This window comes from Athene noctua, chromosome 11 (assembly GCF_965140245.1).
Source record: "Athene noctua chromosome 11, bAthNoc1.hap1.1, whole genome shotgun sequence".
NCBI classification, from domain to species: Eukaryota; Metazoa; Chordata; class Aves; order Strigiformes; family Strigidae; genus Athene; species Athene noctua.
In genome coordinates, this window is record NC_134047.1 from 15,687,044 (window position 1) to 15,704,476 (window position 17,433).

Below are 17,433 nucleotides of genomic sequence, written 5' to 3' on the forward strand. Positions count from 1 at the left end.
GCTGCCTGGCTTCAAATAAAAAGCTATTAGAGTGACTTCAAAAATTAAATCCCTTCTATCTGTATAACTCCTCCCTGAAGGTTTCTCTGGGACGGGGTTTTAGCAAAACAGCTTATGTTATCCGCTCACATTACTCTGCTTCTGAAAGGAAGCTGAGCCAATTATACTGCAAGGTGAAAGCTGAATTTTTCTTTTTATTAAATTTGAGGCTTTTTTTTTTTTAAAACCACTGCTGATGGGACAAAAGAAACTACCTCTGAGGAGCTGCATGGCTGGCTTGCAGTAGAAAATCATGAGAAATGCTACAGGTATTTTTTTTTCCTGTAAACAGGAGAAAACTAAAGGTTATAAATACAAATAGTACAGGATGGGCAAGCTGATGAACACAAGTTCTAAAACAACTGATGGATTTTCTTCCAATAAACTACAAAACTCAGTAAGTGTACACTTATCAAATCTCAATACCACAGAAATTCAGATAGTTCAAATTCCATGTTAAAAATAAAATTTTTCATACTCAGAAGAGTTTTAGTTAACTTCCAACTGTAACAACAGAGCTGCTATAACTTTTCCATCCTCACTTTACATGCTCAACACACAAATACGAGAAATTCACACCACCACTTACGACTCTGCAGCTACTAACTACATCCACAGAAAGGACAAATCTCATCACCAGCACTAACTCGTCTCCCCCTGCCAAGACCTGGCAGCTGACTTTCTCACTGGTGTGCAAGTTCCTCAGATCTCTGGTTTGTGGTGGTTGCTCTTGTTGCTGCTGTTATATTTTGCAGTCGTTATTTCAGATATGCAAAAGCAAGTACATATATTTATGAATAACGATTCATTTCCTTTATAACCTATTATATTTGTTTTAACAACCTTCAGGACTAATTTAGGAAGACAATTTAAAAGGGGTGTGGTTCAGACTCATGTAAAATTGATTAGCATTTCAGAGAGAAATTAGACTATTTCTAATTCCAATTCCATAAAATAAATAAAAACATTACATGCATTGGTCATATGCCAGTGCACACAACTCACTTAGCGGATACCCTGTGACAGTAACTTGTTTATTTTTATGCCTGTATTTCATCTTTTATCAGAACACTCCAGATTTTTCCGAGTTGACAGACTATGCACATGGCTTATGTACATTATTTGTATCAGTTACAGTCAGGTCTTCAGGAACAACAGCAAGTAAGTGACACAAGACATGTCAAAGACAATAAAGTGTGTGGTGCACAGTCTAGGAAGCCATTAAATGAACAAGCCCACTCATCCTCTGTGGCAAACATATGAGCGTGTAGCGAACACGAAAAATAAACTTGTCAGATCAGATGACAGACCTCAGCAAACACACCATTCCTACAGGAAGCAATTTGTTTTCAAATGATGCTCAGAAATCACAAAGCCGTACGATGCTGTGATTTAGCCTGACCTACAACATTAATGCAATCCTTTCTCTAGCACAGTAGCCAATGAAAATTAAAATCATAACAAAACAGAAGTGCTGAAAAACAGACTGATGACTAAATCGACAGGGAGCAAGAGGCTAAATTCTAGCCTGAGAACATTAATGAAGGATACAGTTCCACATTACACTTAGTTCAACCTAACTACTACTTGCCTACCTAACAAACCAACCAGCTGCACAATTCAACAGAAAATAGTTGTTGGAGGGCAAGCAGCACCCAGCATAGCTACCACTGCCTCTCATCAGACAAGCAAGGTGATCCCACTCACCTGGTGGCAGCCAGACATCCCTGGCACCCACTGAGCAGTCCCTGGCACCCACTGAGCAACCATGCAAAGAGAAGAAGGAAGCAGCATTGTTCCTTTTAGCAGCAGCTGATTAAATGTGACATTGAACTGTACTCTTCAAAGAGCTGCTTTAACCTCTAAATAAGAATAATAAGAGAATCTCTCTCCAAATACAGAGAAATATATGCCAAAAATTAGTTCCTATCTTAAAAGTAGGATGTAGAATAGCTTGATGTAGGCAGTTTTCAGTGTGAACTTTGTACACGTTTCTAGACATTAGCATAGCTTCCCAGCTTTTATAACAGGCACCCGTGTTGCATTACCTGAGAGCAGCATTAACACATATCAAATATCACCCGATAATCAATAATTAACAAGTAGAGTCATTACTATTTTCCACCTACAAACTAGTATTATATAAGTATTTAAACATTTTCAATAAAGATCAAGTCCCTGCACAAAAGAAACCCTGTATCTTAGACTACAGAAGATACAAACGAAGCTACCAATTTGCTTCAGTCAGGTGAGATACTGCATTTTGAGAAACCTAGTGTCATAAAGGAAGCAAATAAACTGTTGAAATACAACTCTAGGTAGCAGAACAGATCTTATCCTAACGGAAATTTAGTAATTGTATTAAGTAAAGAAGTTTTACCCACCAAAAACAATGCTACCATGCTCATTAACTGCAATTACATAATGTCCTTTGTTAATGTACCTTAAAAATGTTAAATAAAAATTTTATTCAACCTACTTTAAGTACACAAAATAAACCAAGCTTCAGCATGTTCACACAAGCTTAGAAGTCCTCAGTAAAATTTCACATATAAAAATGAAGCTTCTCAGTACAGTATTTCAATCATATAGCAAGAGAAAACAGATCTCAGGAAGATCAAACCATTAATAAATCACATCCAAGTAAAACACCTGCAGTTTAAAATGGCACCATAGGCGACTGGAAGATGCTATGCCATATTGGATGCCCCTGTGTTATGCTCTCAAAATCAGCAGCTTCAGCAATCCAACTCCCAGAAAAGAACGAACTTTTCTCCCACTAGGTTGAACCCTAACAAGACCAGCTCCACACACAGCGATCCCAGACTGAGACCAAAGGAGAAGTGGATAAGGAGGAGGCTGCAGAAAACACACTGCAGTGACAGTGAGTTTAAGGTGCCAGCACAGGGAGAGGACAAGGAGGCTGCAGGGACCAGTGTCCCAAAACACGGGAAAGCACAGGTGCGACAAGCCAGCTCCCTAGCAGAGCCATGCAGACCTGACAGGTTAGTAACACTACTGGCTTCACATCGGCAGCCCCAGCTGCCCTGTCTCCTCTGCCCTTGGCCCAAACATCTGCACTACCTCTTCTTCATCCACAGCTGCAGCTCCAAGCATCCTTCAGAGCTGTGCACAGCACCCAGATGGTCTGGCAGTGGCAGCTGCTTAAAATGCTGTTGCCTTCCTACTGCTATCCCCACACCCACAATTCAGAGCAGGTCCCCACAGATGATGATGCCCACACTCCTGTTTGTCCATGTCCAGAATACAAGCATCTTCCAAGCCACTCCTCTGTTAAAGTCAATGTGGGCTTCTGCCTCTGTGGTTACGACTGGAGGAAGGTTTTTAATCACTATCTCTCAAGAGCTCTGAAAGTACAGAATTACAACTCTTACCCTACATGGATTGCTTTCATCTGTCAGGAGCGCCATTGTGGGGAGTGTATGTCACAGATTTAGAGGCATCAACTAAATACTGCTCTAGAAAGGTTAATGAAAAGGCCAGTTCACATCACACTGAAAACAAGTGATAACAATAGGAGGTAAAATCCTGTGGAGCTTCCCAGTAAAATAACGTACAGTTCAGTAGACTGAAATGTTCCAGCCTTCAAAAGTGACTTTTGGACAGACAGCCTTTATTATCTGACAATAATAGCAAAAAAAGCCCACAACACTAAAGCCTACTTCCCCATTTTCTGCTATAAAACCTTTAGGTATCCCTCTCCTGTATCACACACCACAGGATCAGAGCCACCTCCTTCACTGAGAAAATAAACCCCTGGTATTTCTTAAGCCAACATTCAAGCATCCATGTGACAAGCCACCTTGGAACCACTTTCCACTAAACTCTGAGCCTTCACACCTGCTGTTAGCCACATCCTTTACCAGGCTTCATCTAAACAGGAAAAAAAAAAAAATATCTAAATATGCAAATAAAGGCCTGGGAACAATGCTTCTGTATCAAGTTAGTCAGCATGATTTCAAACACTAATCACTATCAGCAAGTTTACTAATTTTGGAGTGCTGTTAATGGGTGAAGGTGGAAGCTAAGGAAGACCAGGTTGCAGATCAACTTAAAGGCATTAGTTTTCCTTTGTTTTCCAACAGCTATTTTGAGCATACCTTAAAAAGACAACCACTGAACTGATAATTCAGGGAACACTAGGTCATAAGGCTAGCCAGAGCACAACATAGCACACACCACTCAGCGGCTTATCATAAGCCAAACAAATGACATGAGTTGAATAAGATGCGTTTCACATGTTGGTAATTTAGCTTATTACTTAGTATCATGTGGCCATTTTCTAACACTATAGGATTAATAGCCAAGATGAGATTTGGATTTCTAATGCTACTTGTCCTAGAAATGGACATTAAGAACCTCCCAAACACAAGGACCTTGAACACCAGTACAACAGTCCAGCTCTTTTGGCTCCAATAATCACCTCAAAAGAAGAGCTAGAGAAGCCACACAACTTTTAGATAACTGTTTAGCACAGAACAAAAAACCCAAGGTCATTCTAGATGTCCCAACTTGTATCAAGAATCATTTCCATCCTTAAAATTCCTCTTAACTACACTGCTCATGCATTTTGATATTACATACATTTGTTCTCAACTCCACAAAAAATCATAAGGTTTTGTCAGAGCAAACCTGTGAACAGAAAAGTTCCCTGCCTTACCTTTCAAACAGTGAGCTTGTTAAATAGGACAGTTTAAAATGAATGAATGGTTTACTTCCAAGCAGCACAGCTTAAATTGTTGGCTCAGTCTACCCATGATCAGAAAAAGTAAGCTGAAGCTTTAGCTGCATTCTGCTAAAATGTCAAAACTATTTCATAATCTACAAATATATACATTAATTTCTTTCAGCTAAGCTGAAAGCAGTCTTAACAGTATCTCCTTGTGTTACATACACTGTTTTTTACAAAGAACTAAACAGCTTCCTGTGTCTTTATCAATTGTTCTAATAAATGACCTAAGGCTACTACATAATTTGTCCACAACAATTTAATAATTACAGTATTTCCTTCAAAGGAGAGTTTAAGATTTTCAAGATATAAACAGTGCCTAACATTTCAAGCATATCAACCAGCTTTTGAAAGCCCTAGGTAAAACACTGCTCCCATGGAAGAATTAAACGTGACATGGGAGTTCTACAAAAGAAAATGAAATATTTTTCATTTGAACATTTGCATGTTAAACATTTAAACTGCTGTGAAGAATTTAGATACAAGAGTTTCCAAGAGCTGTTCATTTCCAATTGACTATATCCAAATCATGGTATTTAACAATACAAAAGCCTTCTAATTTCTGTCCCAGTGAAGGCTGACAAATAACATCAATAGCGTCTGCTGAAAATTTACACTTTACAAGCATGCTACTCACCCACACAGTCTCTCATAAGTCATCTATTTTGTACTGGGAAAATTCATCAGAATAATTTTCAATGCATCAATTTAAGGATGCCTACTACAACATCTGGAAAAAGCTATATAAAGAATACAGAGCACGTACATACACAAATATTTATGTATCCTTCAAATTAGAAAGTTTCAGGCTACCAACAACACAAAAATATCTGAGTAGTTTGATCAACACAAGCAAGAGTATCTTTAAAGGTGCCTGCTTTCTCGGATGCATAAACCATTTAATCAACATCTATTAAATGCTAAGTTTCATATAAGGAAAACACGACACACGAGCCAGATATGAAAGGTCAGACTGAAGACCTATTTAGCCCAGCTACCTGTCTAACAGCAGTCAATCCAGGAGTGATGCCAGTAACACGACACTGCACTCCAGCAGCGTTCCTCCAGCATTTTAGTGCCTTCCCACAAACTGCATTCAGAACATAGTCTTTACCACTCTGCAATTCACTTTTTTTTCCTTCCACTAATTTGTCTAGTCACATTTCAAAATAATTTGTGCTTAAGATACCCTGTGACAATAGTCTCGATATAATTATACACTAGATAACAATGGAGTCTCACAGTATAATTTCACATTGCAGGAAAGCATTCTTCAGCTACCACCTCAATAATTTCAGAACGCACCACCCCAGTAGCCTTCCCACCTCCAGTGTCATACCGGCTGCAGACTTCCCCAGAGCCGTTTCCCAAAGTCCTTCCCTACTGAGCCACCCCTCTGACTTACTGTACTGTCTCTTTAACTGCACGAAAAGCTGGCAGCACATCCATATTGAACTACACAGTGTGTTGCCTAGTTATGTTAATTGAACAGGAACAGTTTCACTGGGGTTTAGCCATTAAAAAAATATTATTTGCATACACGAAGCATCTCAACTTTCTTACTGTTCATGGCAGGATCCCAGGGCTATGTTTCGCCATTCCCAAGTAGTCCAGGTTAATTTTGACATCTAGAACAAGGTTCAGGAAGAGAAAAAAAATTGTCATACACGTTTGCACACTATTATTCACTGTAGATGTTATTTTAAAAACTGCAGGGTACAGCATCTCCAACAGAGTTAACTATTGGCTTCTGCAGATCTTTTAGCTCTATCTCCACTGTGAGTGGAAAATTGGATAGTCCCACTTCTTGCCTGGAGCAAAAGTTCACATCACTCACTACAAATCTGCAGCATCCTAGTCTTTTTCAATGTATACAGAGTATTTCATACTGCAAGACTGCAGCTTCAAATAAAAATCAATTTCAACAATAGTGCGGAAGAAAAAGAGCCAGAGTTAATTTTTGCTTTTAAACTAGTCAGTCTCTCTATATCTCAGAAGCAGAGCCACCATTTTATATAAATCACTAAATGCATACAAGTCACAGGAGGTACAGAAGTCCTAACATAAGTAACACCTTGCATCATGATACTAAGTCGAGCATGCTTTTCATAAATTCACCCCACACTTACTATCACAGCAGGAAATTATCGGGCTGGGCTGGCAAAAAGAACACCAGTCATAATGGGGTTGAAATACCACAAAATTGCAGCAAAAAGTTTCATAGCCATTTGGAAGTCACCTTACTGGCCAAAATGAACAACTGAAGAGCAGGAATTGGAGAAACTGCTTTTCTTTTTAACCCTGTAAAGATAGCATGTCCAATTGAAAAGGAAAAAAGCAGCAAGTTCCCCCAAAATGCAAAGAGCAATTAGCAGTATTGTCATTGGCAGTCATTTTTTTTTTTTTTTAATTCATCCTAGCGTAAAACGGAGTAAGGAAACATCAGCAACAACACTGCCAGCTTTTGCTTCCTCTGCATTTCCTCTCAGGAAAGAAAAAAAATTAAACATACACTTGGCAACTTGTATTCTCACATTCAGTTAGCACCAATAAGTGAGGGTCACTTCTACAATTCAGTGAAGGAATACTTTTTTCAATTACAAGCCCTTACTGAGCTGAAGTTATTCATCCAGTTAAAACAATGAAACAATACCAGCAACAAAATCACATAGGAAACCACAAATTAACCAATAGTAACAGATAAAAAATGAAACACTATGAGACATTCAAACTTCTTAATCAAAACAAAAGAGTTACCTGAAGATTAGAGAGGTTATTGCAATCTTATTTCATGAAGCTTGACTTCTTTTGATATTCCTCCTCAAAATGGGGCAAATTATTTTGCTTTTTACAGATGCATATCTATGTATACCAGCCATCAGCAAGACTCATGTTCCAGAATTAAATATTAACGTGTGAGGGGTGACACAGACATCAGGAAGCCTCTTAAGACATTTTGGTGAAGAAAGCCAGAAAACAGTAAGTTAGAAAGTAGTTTGTGGGGGCAAGAAGCACTCTAAAACTGGATCCAGGCTTCCCAGCATCCCCTATCAGAGCATTTTGCATAACCTGCATCTCTGCAAAGCCATGTCAGGCTACTTCAGTGACACACACAAGCATTACAGCGGAGAGCTTCATGAAAGGCTCTCAGTAATGAAAACCTCAAACAATGTCAGACTTGTTAGACACATCTGGGATGGCAATGAAACAATAAAGTCAATACAAAGATAGTGTTTTTCCTCCAACCCACTCATTTTTTCCTCCTCCATTTTCTTTTTCCACCATTATTTATTCTTGACTCCATGTTTGGGACTGTAAAGCGTTGCCACGCAACGTCTTCTCTTGCACGTTCGCAGTTCCGGCCCAACTCCCTCCTACCATTAATTTTATTAATGAATAAACAATCTGAACTAGTAATGGGAGCTGGTTATAACCACAGGTTGGACTTTTCTGTATGTTCATGGCGAAGACAGGACCCTGCTGCAGAGCAGCCCCATACCACGTCCCACAGCACCCACCAGCCTGGCAGCAGTGGCAGAACAGGGACAGCACTACAGCCAGCCCCTGCATCCCCATAAACCATGTCTAAATTTAACGACTACTTCTTTCACTCCACACCAGCAGATCACTACGGCCTAACCAGAAAACACAATTCTTCTCTATAAGGACAATGAACTGGAACTCTCCACTTGTAATCGCGGGATTACTTGCAGGGGAGAAGCTGCATTTCTGCCTGTCAAGCAGCCTTTTAGCTTGTGAACCTCTGCCCTGGGTTTGGATCTCCTCTAGATACAGCTGTGCTGTGGAAGAACTCAGCACCCTCAGCTGCTTGTCCCTGCTCTCTGCCAGAAGGCTACCAAGTGAGCTGCTCTTAAGTACTTTCTAACCTATTTACTCAGGATCAACTGATACAAAGAGTGATTATTTAGGCTGTTTAAATCACCCCAGCTTATTTTGGCTGGCACTCTGCAGAAGAGCTCACATAATTGTCTCAGCTGTCAGAGGTACAGGTTTACAGCCCCCTCACTGAAATACTTATTCTTTCTACAAACCAGGAATGATGGCCAAAAGCAAATCCAGACAAGAAACCCCTGTTGGCATCCCAAAAGAAACTAGGGCTCTTGGCACCCTATCACCCTTATCACCCAAGTGTGAGGGCAAGTTTTGCTTTTATTTGCTCAGCCCTTTCCAGGGAAATAATTTCCCCTAGCTCTCAGAAGATACAACTCACAGAGCTCCACAAGCCGAGTCAGCCACGTGAGCACTGACAGTAACACTGCATGCAAGTCTCTGCCCTTGAACAAAGGCAAGAGATGCTGGTAAAATCTATTAAGTTGCCTCAGGGCTACAAGTTTTGAAAGCAAAAAATGCTAAAATGCTAAATGCTAAAAAAGCTAGACTACATGCATGCTAAGATGTTGCCTACCATGTTTTGTTATTCTGCTGTACTCACCCCACCCACCACACGAAAACCCCATGAAAATAACAGGTGAAAGAAAGAGTATAGCAGTGTAACAAGTTTTGGGAACAGAAACCGCCTAGTCGGTCTGTGCATGCGAAGCACTATCACACCAAGATCTTGGTCCATTACTGTGGCTCTTAAATAGTACCATCAATTTTAGAGGGGAAAAAAAATTTATGACAATAGACTAGATAGGATAGTATTAACATCAGTTAGATGCACTCATTAAAGGCTATACAGTATACTTTCTTACTAATGATTAAAATTTTCTTTTAAAAAGGGAGTTAAGTATGAAATTCTAAAATTTAATCTCAGCTAAAAATAGCAAACTCTCTATAAGTCCATGCCATCAGGTATATAGATCAGCAAGAACATTTTATTAATAAAGAAAAAATAAAATTAAGGAATTATGGTAGGGAAAAAAAGATCTAAACACAAACAACCTCTAGGTCTCTGGTTAAAAGAAGACGCTAGGGGAGTTGTATCATGGCCCATTTAGAGCTCCACTTCAAACTCTGCCATATATTCAGCATTACATTAAGATAAACTACTAAGCCATTCCTGAAAAAGATTAGCCAACTTGCAAAGACATGGGCCAGGCTGTCTCATAGCAAGTGATAACCACCACCATCACTAAGGCAGCTAGTTGAGTTACTGACACTTCCATCAACTCCAAGATGGCCAATAACATAATCATTCCATTACTGCTCTCCTTAAGTAACAAAACTCCCTGTTTGGACATCAAGGACAAAATTTTCAGACTCAGGTATGGTACCAAGTCTCACTTGGATTACAAAACTCCCCACATTAGCCCTTCTACCATTAAAGATGTCAGTGTTTTATACTGCCCAAGTCTAATGAAGAACAGAGACAGTGAATGCTTATGCATTTACCGTTACTCCTCCGTGACAAATGTAAGCAGCCACAAGAAACTTGTCTGATTTGCATAGCCACTGAGGGAGCAACTCCGTGTAAGGCAACTCGAGCAATCTAGTTAATTCAGATTCAATATTACCAAATTATCTAGATTGATTCTTTGATTCTTTTGTAGCTCAAGTGTTTAATTCATTATTTCCAATTTGAAGGTATAAGATTGTGAAGGCTTTAGTTTATATATCTCACAGGGCATATACCCTGATGGAAATACTTGAATTCCACTGTATAAAAATAAGCTTAGAACAGCCAACACAAGAGCCCAGCTTAAATTTCTAGATATAACAACATCACTGCTAAATTACAAATTCAACATTAAAGAGAACAAAACTGGTTACATTCTGTTCCTGTTAAAAGCTTCCAACATAAACAGGCAATAAAATATAGCTGTTAAGTGACAGCAATACAACCACATACGTATTTTGTAACTTCTAGCTGCTGATACTTAAAGTTACTCGCTAGCAGTGAGCAGAAGGATGATCAGGGAGGGAGGGTGAGGGGATAAACTATTAATACGAGTCTTCTATGACTCTGGCCCCCGTGGTGGATAATCAGCTTCTAAAAAGATACATATATACAGAATACATGCCAACGTCTGTAGGATCCTAGTGCCACTCATGGCTTTCTTTAAATAACAGATGTGCTACTCACTTCCTCTGTTCTATTCAAAATCTGTGGGCGGCCATAAACTTGCCCAGAACCATGACTGTTTCGTAACACTGAAGCTACTTGAGAGTCAGGCACTGAGAGACCGAAGTTGACATGGCAGAAGAGCAGCCCACTTCTCCCTCTTGACTTCCTTCAAAAGCCAAATAACATCTGTGACCAGGATGTACACAGGTGCTTTGATTCCTCCAGAGCTGAGACAAAAGCTTTCCCCCTACCTTACTGTAGTGCAGAATTCATGTTTTCATGTAAAGATTTTACTGAAAGCATGAACTTACATGGATCATTCAGCTCCTACACAGGTGGAAAGCTAGTAGAACAACAACAGTCCCAGGAACACATCTTTAAAGGCATCTGGAAACGTGACCAATCTCAAGTGAGAGCAGTGCCCCGATCCTGCAGCGCTGAGTTTGATGCTACATTCCCAGCATCTGCTGGGAGAAGCAGTCCTGCTTTCCCTCCACTCACCTCCAGCCACATCATTCCTGTCTCCACCTGTGAGAGCAATAGCAAGGTGTAGCCACAGGGTAAGTTTGCAAACTGATAAAAACATTACTGAGTGGGTTAGTTTCCCATGAGATAAGCAGCATGAAAGTAGCAACACAAGCATTCACTCTGCCAAGGGAGCTGCAGCAGGAAATCAGGGCACAAGGCAGGACCACCCAGAGATGCATCAGATGAGGTACCTGCAGCATCAAACTGCCTCCAAAGCCTCTAGCATCAGATCTTGTCCTCCAAGCGCAAATCTTCTGGTTAATGTTCAATCCATAATGGGTTTATGAATAAGTTTAAAGAGAAATGTTTCACATTTCTTATAGATTTATCTAAATACATAGAAAATGTTCTACAACAATGTATAACACAAGCAGAGCTTCAACTTTAGAGAGCTGGGGTTTGTGCCAGTACAGCAAAAAGCTGCTGGATATTTCAGATCATCATCTTCACCTACTGATGGTTAGTTCACATTAGCATTATCTGATAAGGTCAGTTATTCAAAAGAATCAAAGTTCCCACGATGCTAAATGAAACGTGCATGGAACACATTCAACTTGACACTAGAACAGACCACTCACATGGAAGTCCCAAAAAATAATGAGGAAAAAGGAACTAGTAGAAATTCACATGTTTATCCTTGCTTTCTTCAACCTACACAATTCCCTAATATTTAATCATTATCACTTGTACCTCTCATTCTGCTTTATTATTTTTTTGTGACATGGAATCTCACCTTCTTCATAAGAACAGTTTGCACTTGACCAGATGGATGTGTAATCAAGCTCGATTACAACTCGTCAGTTTTCATTTGTCATATTGCTAAATGACGGTCTGCAATTTCTGAATGATACAGACTGATAAAACTACCCTTTCAGTTTATTTTTCTCACCAAGAATCAAGGAACAAAGTTCTTCCCTCACTTCCCTGCAAAGCTGGAAATTTTCATTCATAACAGGACTAACACATTGAGATGCTGAGCATTGCAATACCTGTTCAAACATTTACTTTTAAGTCCTCAAAGTTAGGACAGGCAGTAAAATCATTCCATTCCTGGTTTTAACCAGGAAGCCTGTGCAACACATTCCCACATGCTTTGCACCAACTGTTTTTTTACTAGCAAGGTGGAACAGCCTGGACAGGACCTCCATCCTAAAGCAGCTTATACCTCCCACCTTAGGGCAAATGAAGAGACTTCTGAGAAGCAGGACAAACAAGTACATATATCAGTAGGCAGGAGCCAAAGGAAGGTGTCTGACATCATGCATAAATAGTCCTCCTGCTTTGACTACTGACACTCAGTTCTGCTGCTGGTCCCATCCACACATGCACAAAAACAGGTCAGCAGTTTTGCCCTGTCGATGGCCTTCCATGTGCACCTTGCCTGGGTGCTCCTCCAGAACAGGGTCCCTCAGAAAGGAACAGCAGAAGACATAACCTGATAGTTCAAGTAGACATGGAGCACCTGGTAAGAATGATGCTCTTTAATATGGAAACGGAAAAAGGTTGTAAGTTTTTTTCCCGAAATTTATGCAACTGCAAGTCAGGACAAAAGCTCTAAGAACTTCTTTGAAAGCAAAACTTCTGTTCACAATCTATTTTCATTTCTACTTTCACCTGTACATAAGCTTTCTCATATTATAAATATTTTGTACTAAAGAAACGAAGCAGAATAGCTTTAAAAATGGAGAGTCTGTTGGCATTGCCAAACAAGTCTCACACATTTCACCACCAAGCAGCTGCATCAGTCACAAAGACGTTAAAACAAAAGCCCCAAGAAATCATATGACCGGTGTCATTATTTACAACAAAGCACTGTTTCCACAAAAGGAAGCAAAATGATGTATTTCCCACACCACGTTTAAAGCAAAAACATTGACAACATAAATCAGTAGCTGGTGTATTCTTCAAAAAATGATTACACCTGATTCACCTGAAAACAGCTTCTCAAAAAAGGCATGGCAGACATCAAATTCACTACAGGACACTGAACGTGGAAAATCTTTTGAATTTTCTTAGTGTTAGTCTTCTGAAACACACAGGCCAGTTAAAGGAATCAGACTTCAATTCTGTCCCAGCTTGCAAGCTCCTCTTGGGTTCAAACAGATCCCATCTTACCTCATAATCCTAAAGATATCTTCAAGAAATCCACTTCTGAAACACTCATGTCACAAACACCAAGTCACACATTTCAGTTTCCCGTATCTCCCATCTCAAGGCACTTAGAGCTTAATTCCCTCGCTGGATCTTTCTGACGCATGACACGGGCTATCTGCACTATATAGCAGAGCTGTGCTTTCACCCCAAAATGCTTACTACTGTGTGAACACCTTAGACACAAAGTTCTATGAAAATAATTCATATTAAACCACCAAATTTACCAATTGCCCTAAATGACTACTGAAAGCGTGCCTTTTCTTCAAGGGACTACTATCTAACATAGAAAAATTAGGAAGTAATTAAGCAAAGACACTTTGCCTAGGGATAGCAAATACACTAAGAAAAGTTTCTTCTACACTAGCATTTTTAATTTATCCATAAAGCTCTAACCTCTCGATTTTAAGAAACCTGTTGCATCACAAACAGTTAAAAAAAAAACCATTAAAATGTTTCCATCCAGTACTCTGACAATGCAATACAGCTGTGAGAATTAAAAAAAGCTCAAAGCAGAGAACCTTGAAAGGAAAGCAGAACATATGTTGCCCCATTTATTTAAGCTTTTACCTCCCACTCACACTGACATCCATATACACAATGCCAGATCTGTGATAAAGGCATCTATCCATCCCTGTGAACCTAGCCCAAGGCCATCGAAGTCAGCTTTCATCAGCTATTGAGTCATTAGCGAAGTTTTGTACTATTGATACAGTGAAACAGCCGAACACTGAATACTCTGAGGCTGCTAGCTCCTACAACAAATGCTTCATAATTGTTCCATTTTTTCCATAGTGCAGTTTCTCAGAAAGTTTTGCCAGCACAGATATATCAACTAAAAGAGTAAAGGAAAAAAAAAAGCCATGTGCTAAGCCTCACAGCTACTTCAGCATGATAACAACCACGAAACAGCAGAGCATTTTTGACAGCTTTACTTGTGGTGTTTGTGGAGGTGATATAGTGGTGTCAGAAGAAACACTCCAAGCAGAACACATTACAAATTAATTTGGAGTCTCTACCAAGATGTTCCTTTGTATTGTGACCGAATTGCCCCTTTCTAATAGAACCTGAGGTAACATCATTAGAACTTTTAATTCAGACACTGGAGGTTAAGCCTTTAAATCCAGACATCCTGGCCTTGATCGCCACAGTCAAAGAAACATACAAGTAGCATGTTACACCAAGATACACTCAACTTAAGATAGTTTGTTGATTTTTAAGAAATTTCAATATTTCTCTCAGCTTGTTGCAAAACAAAAGAAAAACAAAAACACATTTAAGGTTACTACTACAATTCAGGGGAGGGGAAAGCAAGGTTTTACTTTGTATACTCAATCTCACCGTGCTTCTAGCCAGTTCATGTGCCAGCACAGGAGCCCTTTCTGCAGCAGCTGTATTTCACTTCCTCTCTGAGCCCCCTTAGAGCTTAATGAAGGATTCATCATCAATCTCACACACTGCCTCTGTAGTGATATCAGCTGGACATACTCCCTTCTCTGCTCCACCCCGCTCAGCCCTGCCTTGAGCGAGTCAAATCCTCACAGGCTGTTTAAGATGATCCCAGAGCTCATCATCTCCCCAGATATGCCCTGCTATTATTTGCAGGACTGCACTACAAACTGGATCTGGGAGTCTGTGCATGACCCTTTTTTTTTTCTGGCTAAGTTACCTGATCTGCTTCATGCCTGGCATGGCCAGAAGTTGCACCTGTGATACCACAAGTTGCAGAAGTCCCCAAGCCACTATTGCTGCCACAGATTAGGTACAGTTGAACTACAGCCTCAGATGACTTCCAGTTTAGTCAATCTTTTACAGAAGAGAAGAAACTCTTTAAAATAAGGTAAAAAATTCTGGCTGGGGTAAAGTCACTTTAATTCATTTTTGACACCTGGTGTCAAGCCAAAGCTCACTAGAAACAGTCTTGCTTCTTTGAAGCAGAGCAGCATGTTAATTCGTGCTGGCAGCTCACTACAATTTTTTGAACTTCAGAAGCAGAAGAAAATGTTTAAAAGCTCAATTTTGAAAATCACAGAATAACAGTGCATTCAGGATAGGATTTAATCCTAGTTACTACGCAAACTTTTTTTACTATCGACACTCTGCAGCGTATTCTAGTATTAAACGGGATTGTAGAACAGGCTTTACGATGAAATCAGAGAAGTGGGGAGAGTGCCCTGAAGGTTCGTCATTAGCATTATCTCTATGCGTAGCTCACTGGGGAAAGAATAAGGAAGACTCCTCTGTGGCATTCTATTCAAATGTATGAGCCATATTTAAATGGCTAAGGAACATATTTCTGCTGCAGACTTCCCAGCGGGTCCAAGTCAGCATCAGTTTCATTAACGCTCAGAACATCCAAGGTAAAAAGCCCTTTGCTGTAAAAAACCGAAACAGAAGCGCACCTTGCATACCCTGAATTACACAAAGGACCCGAGCAAAGACTCCAAGGGCTCTTAAGCTAATATCGCACTTTTCATACAGAGGCGAAAAGTCCTCAACAGCACCTAGTAAAAACAGAGCTTGGCCTAAATTTTATGCAGGAGGAACAGGGATAAGAGGAAACCGTCAAGTTAATTACAACCTACAGGTACATCCCCGTTTCTAATGGCTGCATCTCAGAACTAAACTCCAAAACTCCTTCCTGCACCCAGACCTCAACCAGACTATTTAAAGACCAGGGAACAATAAACACTGATGAGCAGAAAGGGTCGGGGGAAGGAAAAAACCGAATACAATGACTGCAAAACAATGCCTGGAAAAGGAGAGTTGAAGACACTTTCTCAGAAAGGCAGCAAGCACACCAGCCCCGTCCCGGAGCAAGCCGCCAGCTGTGACCCCCAGCCGGGTCAGGCCCTGCTTTGTTCCTGCCATTCCTGCCCAGGACCCCCGTCCCGCAAGACCCCCGTGCCTGTCCTCGCTAACCTCCTCCTCCCCAACCACCTGACACCCCCAGAGGCACCGCACACTTTTGCTCTCCCCTTGCACACAGAGCACCCCTCCTTCTTCCCCTCGTCCCGACTGCGAAGAGGGCTCCCCCTCTTTTCCTCCCTCACAAACCGGGTCTCCCCCCACGGCCACACGCTGGCCCTCCCCTTGCACAGAGGTTACACCCCCCCACCCCCCCCAAGCGCAACCGGGACACCCCCGAACCCTCCCGCACGCCGGGAGCCCCCCGCTGCAAACAGCGCTGCCTCCTCTCTGCCCTCAGGGCAGCACCCCCGGCAGAAAAGGAGCCCCGGGCCCGCGCCCCGGCCCCGCACTGCTCACAGAGAGCGGCCCGGCTCCCCGCTCCGGCCGGCCCGCGACCCCCGGCTGCACAGGCCCCGCAGGACACAGGGCCCCCGGCCCCAGCGGGACCCCGAGCGCGGCAGAACCGGAGAGCGTCCCGGCGCACCTCCCTCACCTGCGGACTGCGGCTGCCCGCCCGGCCCCGGCCGCGGGCCCCGCTCCGGAGCGTTCCCAAAGTCCCGAGCGCGGCCCGGGAGCGCGGCCCCGCTGCCCGCGCCCGCCCGCCCGCCGCCGCCTGGCCCCGCCTCCCGGCACCGCGCGTCACCGCCCGCGCCAACATGGCGGGCAGCCGCTGTGCGCATGCGCCCAGGGGCAGCGGCGGGGGCGGGGGGCGGTGAGCGGCAGGTGGGGCCAGATCAGGGGCGGGGCTGGGGGCGGGGCGAGAGGAACGCTACAGGAAAGGGGCGTGGCCTCAGTGAGATGGAGGGATGGATGGATGGATGGATGGATGGATGGATGGATGGATGGATGGATGGATGGATGGAGGGATGGAGGGAGGGATGGATGGAGGGAGGGATGGAGGGAGGGAGGGAGGGAGGGATGGAGGGATGCAGGGAGGGATGGAGGGATGCAGGGATGCAGGGAGGGAGGGATGCAGGGAGGGATGAGCGGGCTGTGGTACACAGGGACAAGAGCTCTGCCAGCGGGG

The 17,433-nt window shown here is 42.1% G+C and overlaps 1 protein-coding gene across 7 annotated transcripts in view; it reads right to left on the reverse strand.

The window, feature by feature from the left end:
* The window catches only part of KLHL13 (kelch like family member 13), a 90,230-nt gene extending 73,224 nt beyond the window's left edge, over window positions 1-17,006 (reverse strand). For 3 of the 7 annotated variants that reach the window (XM_074914816.1, XM_074914806.1, XM_074914813.1), the window contains exons 1-2: window positions 16,900-16,948; window positions 6,353-6,417 (exon numbers count right to left, since the gene is read on the reverse strand). Coding sequence is in view for 2 of the 7 variants with exons in the window: in XM_074914811.1 (XP_074770912.1) it covers window positions 6,330-6,338 (9 nt within the window). In the remaining 5 variants the exon portion in view is untranslated. The other 4 variants (XM_074914817.1, XM_074914808.1, XM_074914811.1 and 1 more) reach the window with 3 other exon arrangements.
* Window positions 17,007-17,433: the final 427 nt, after the last annotated feature.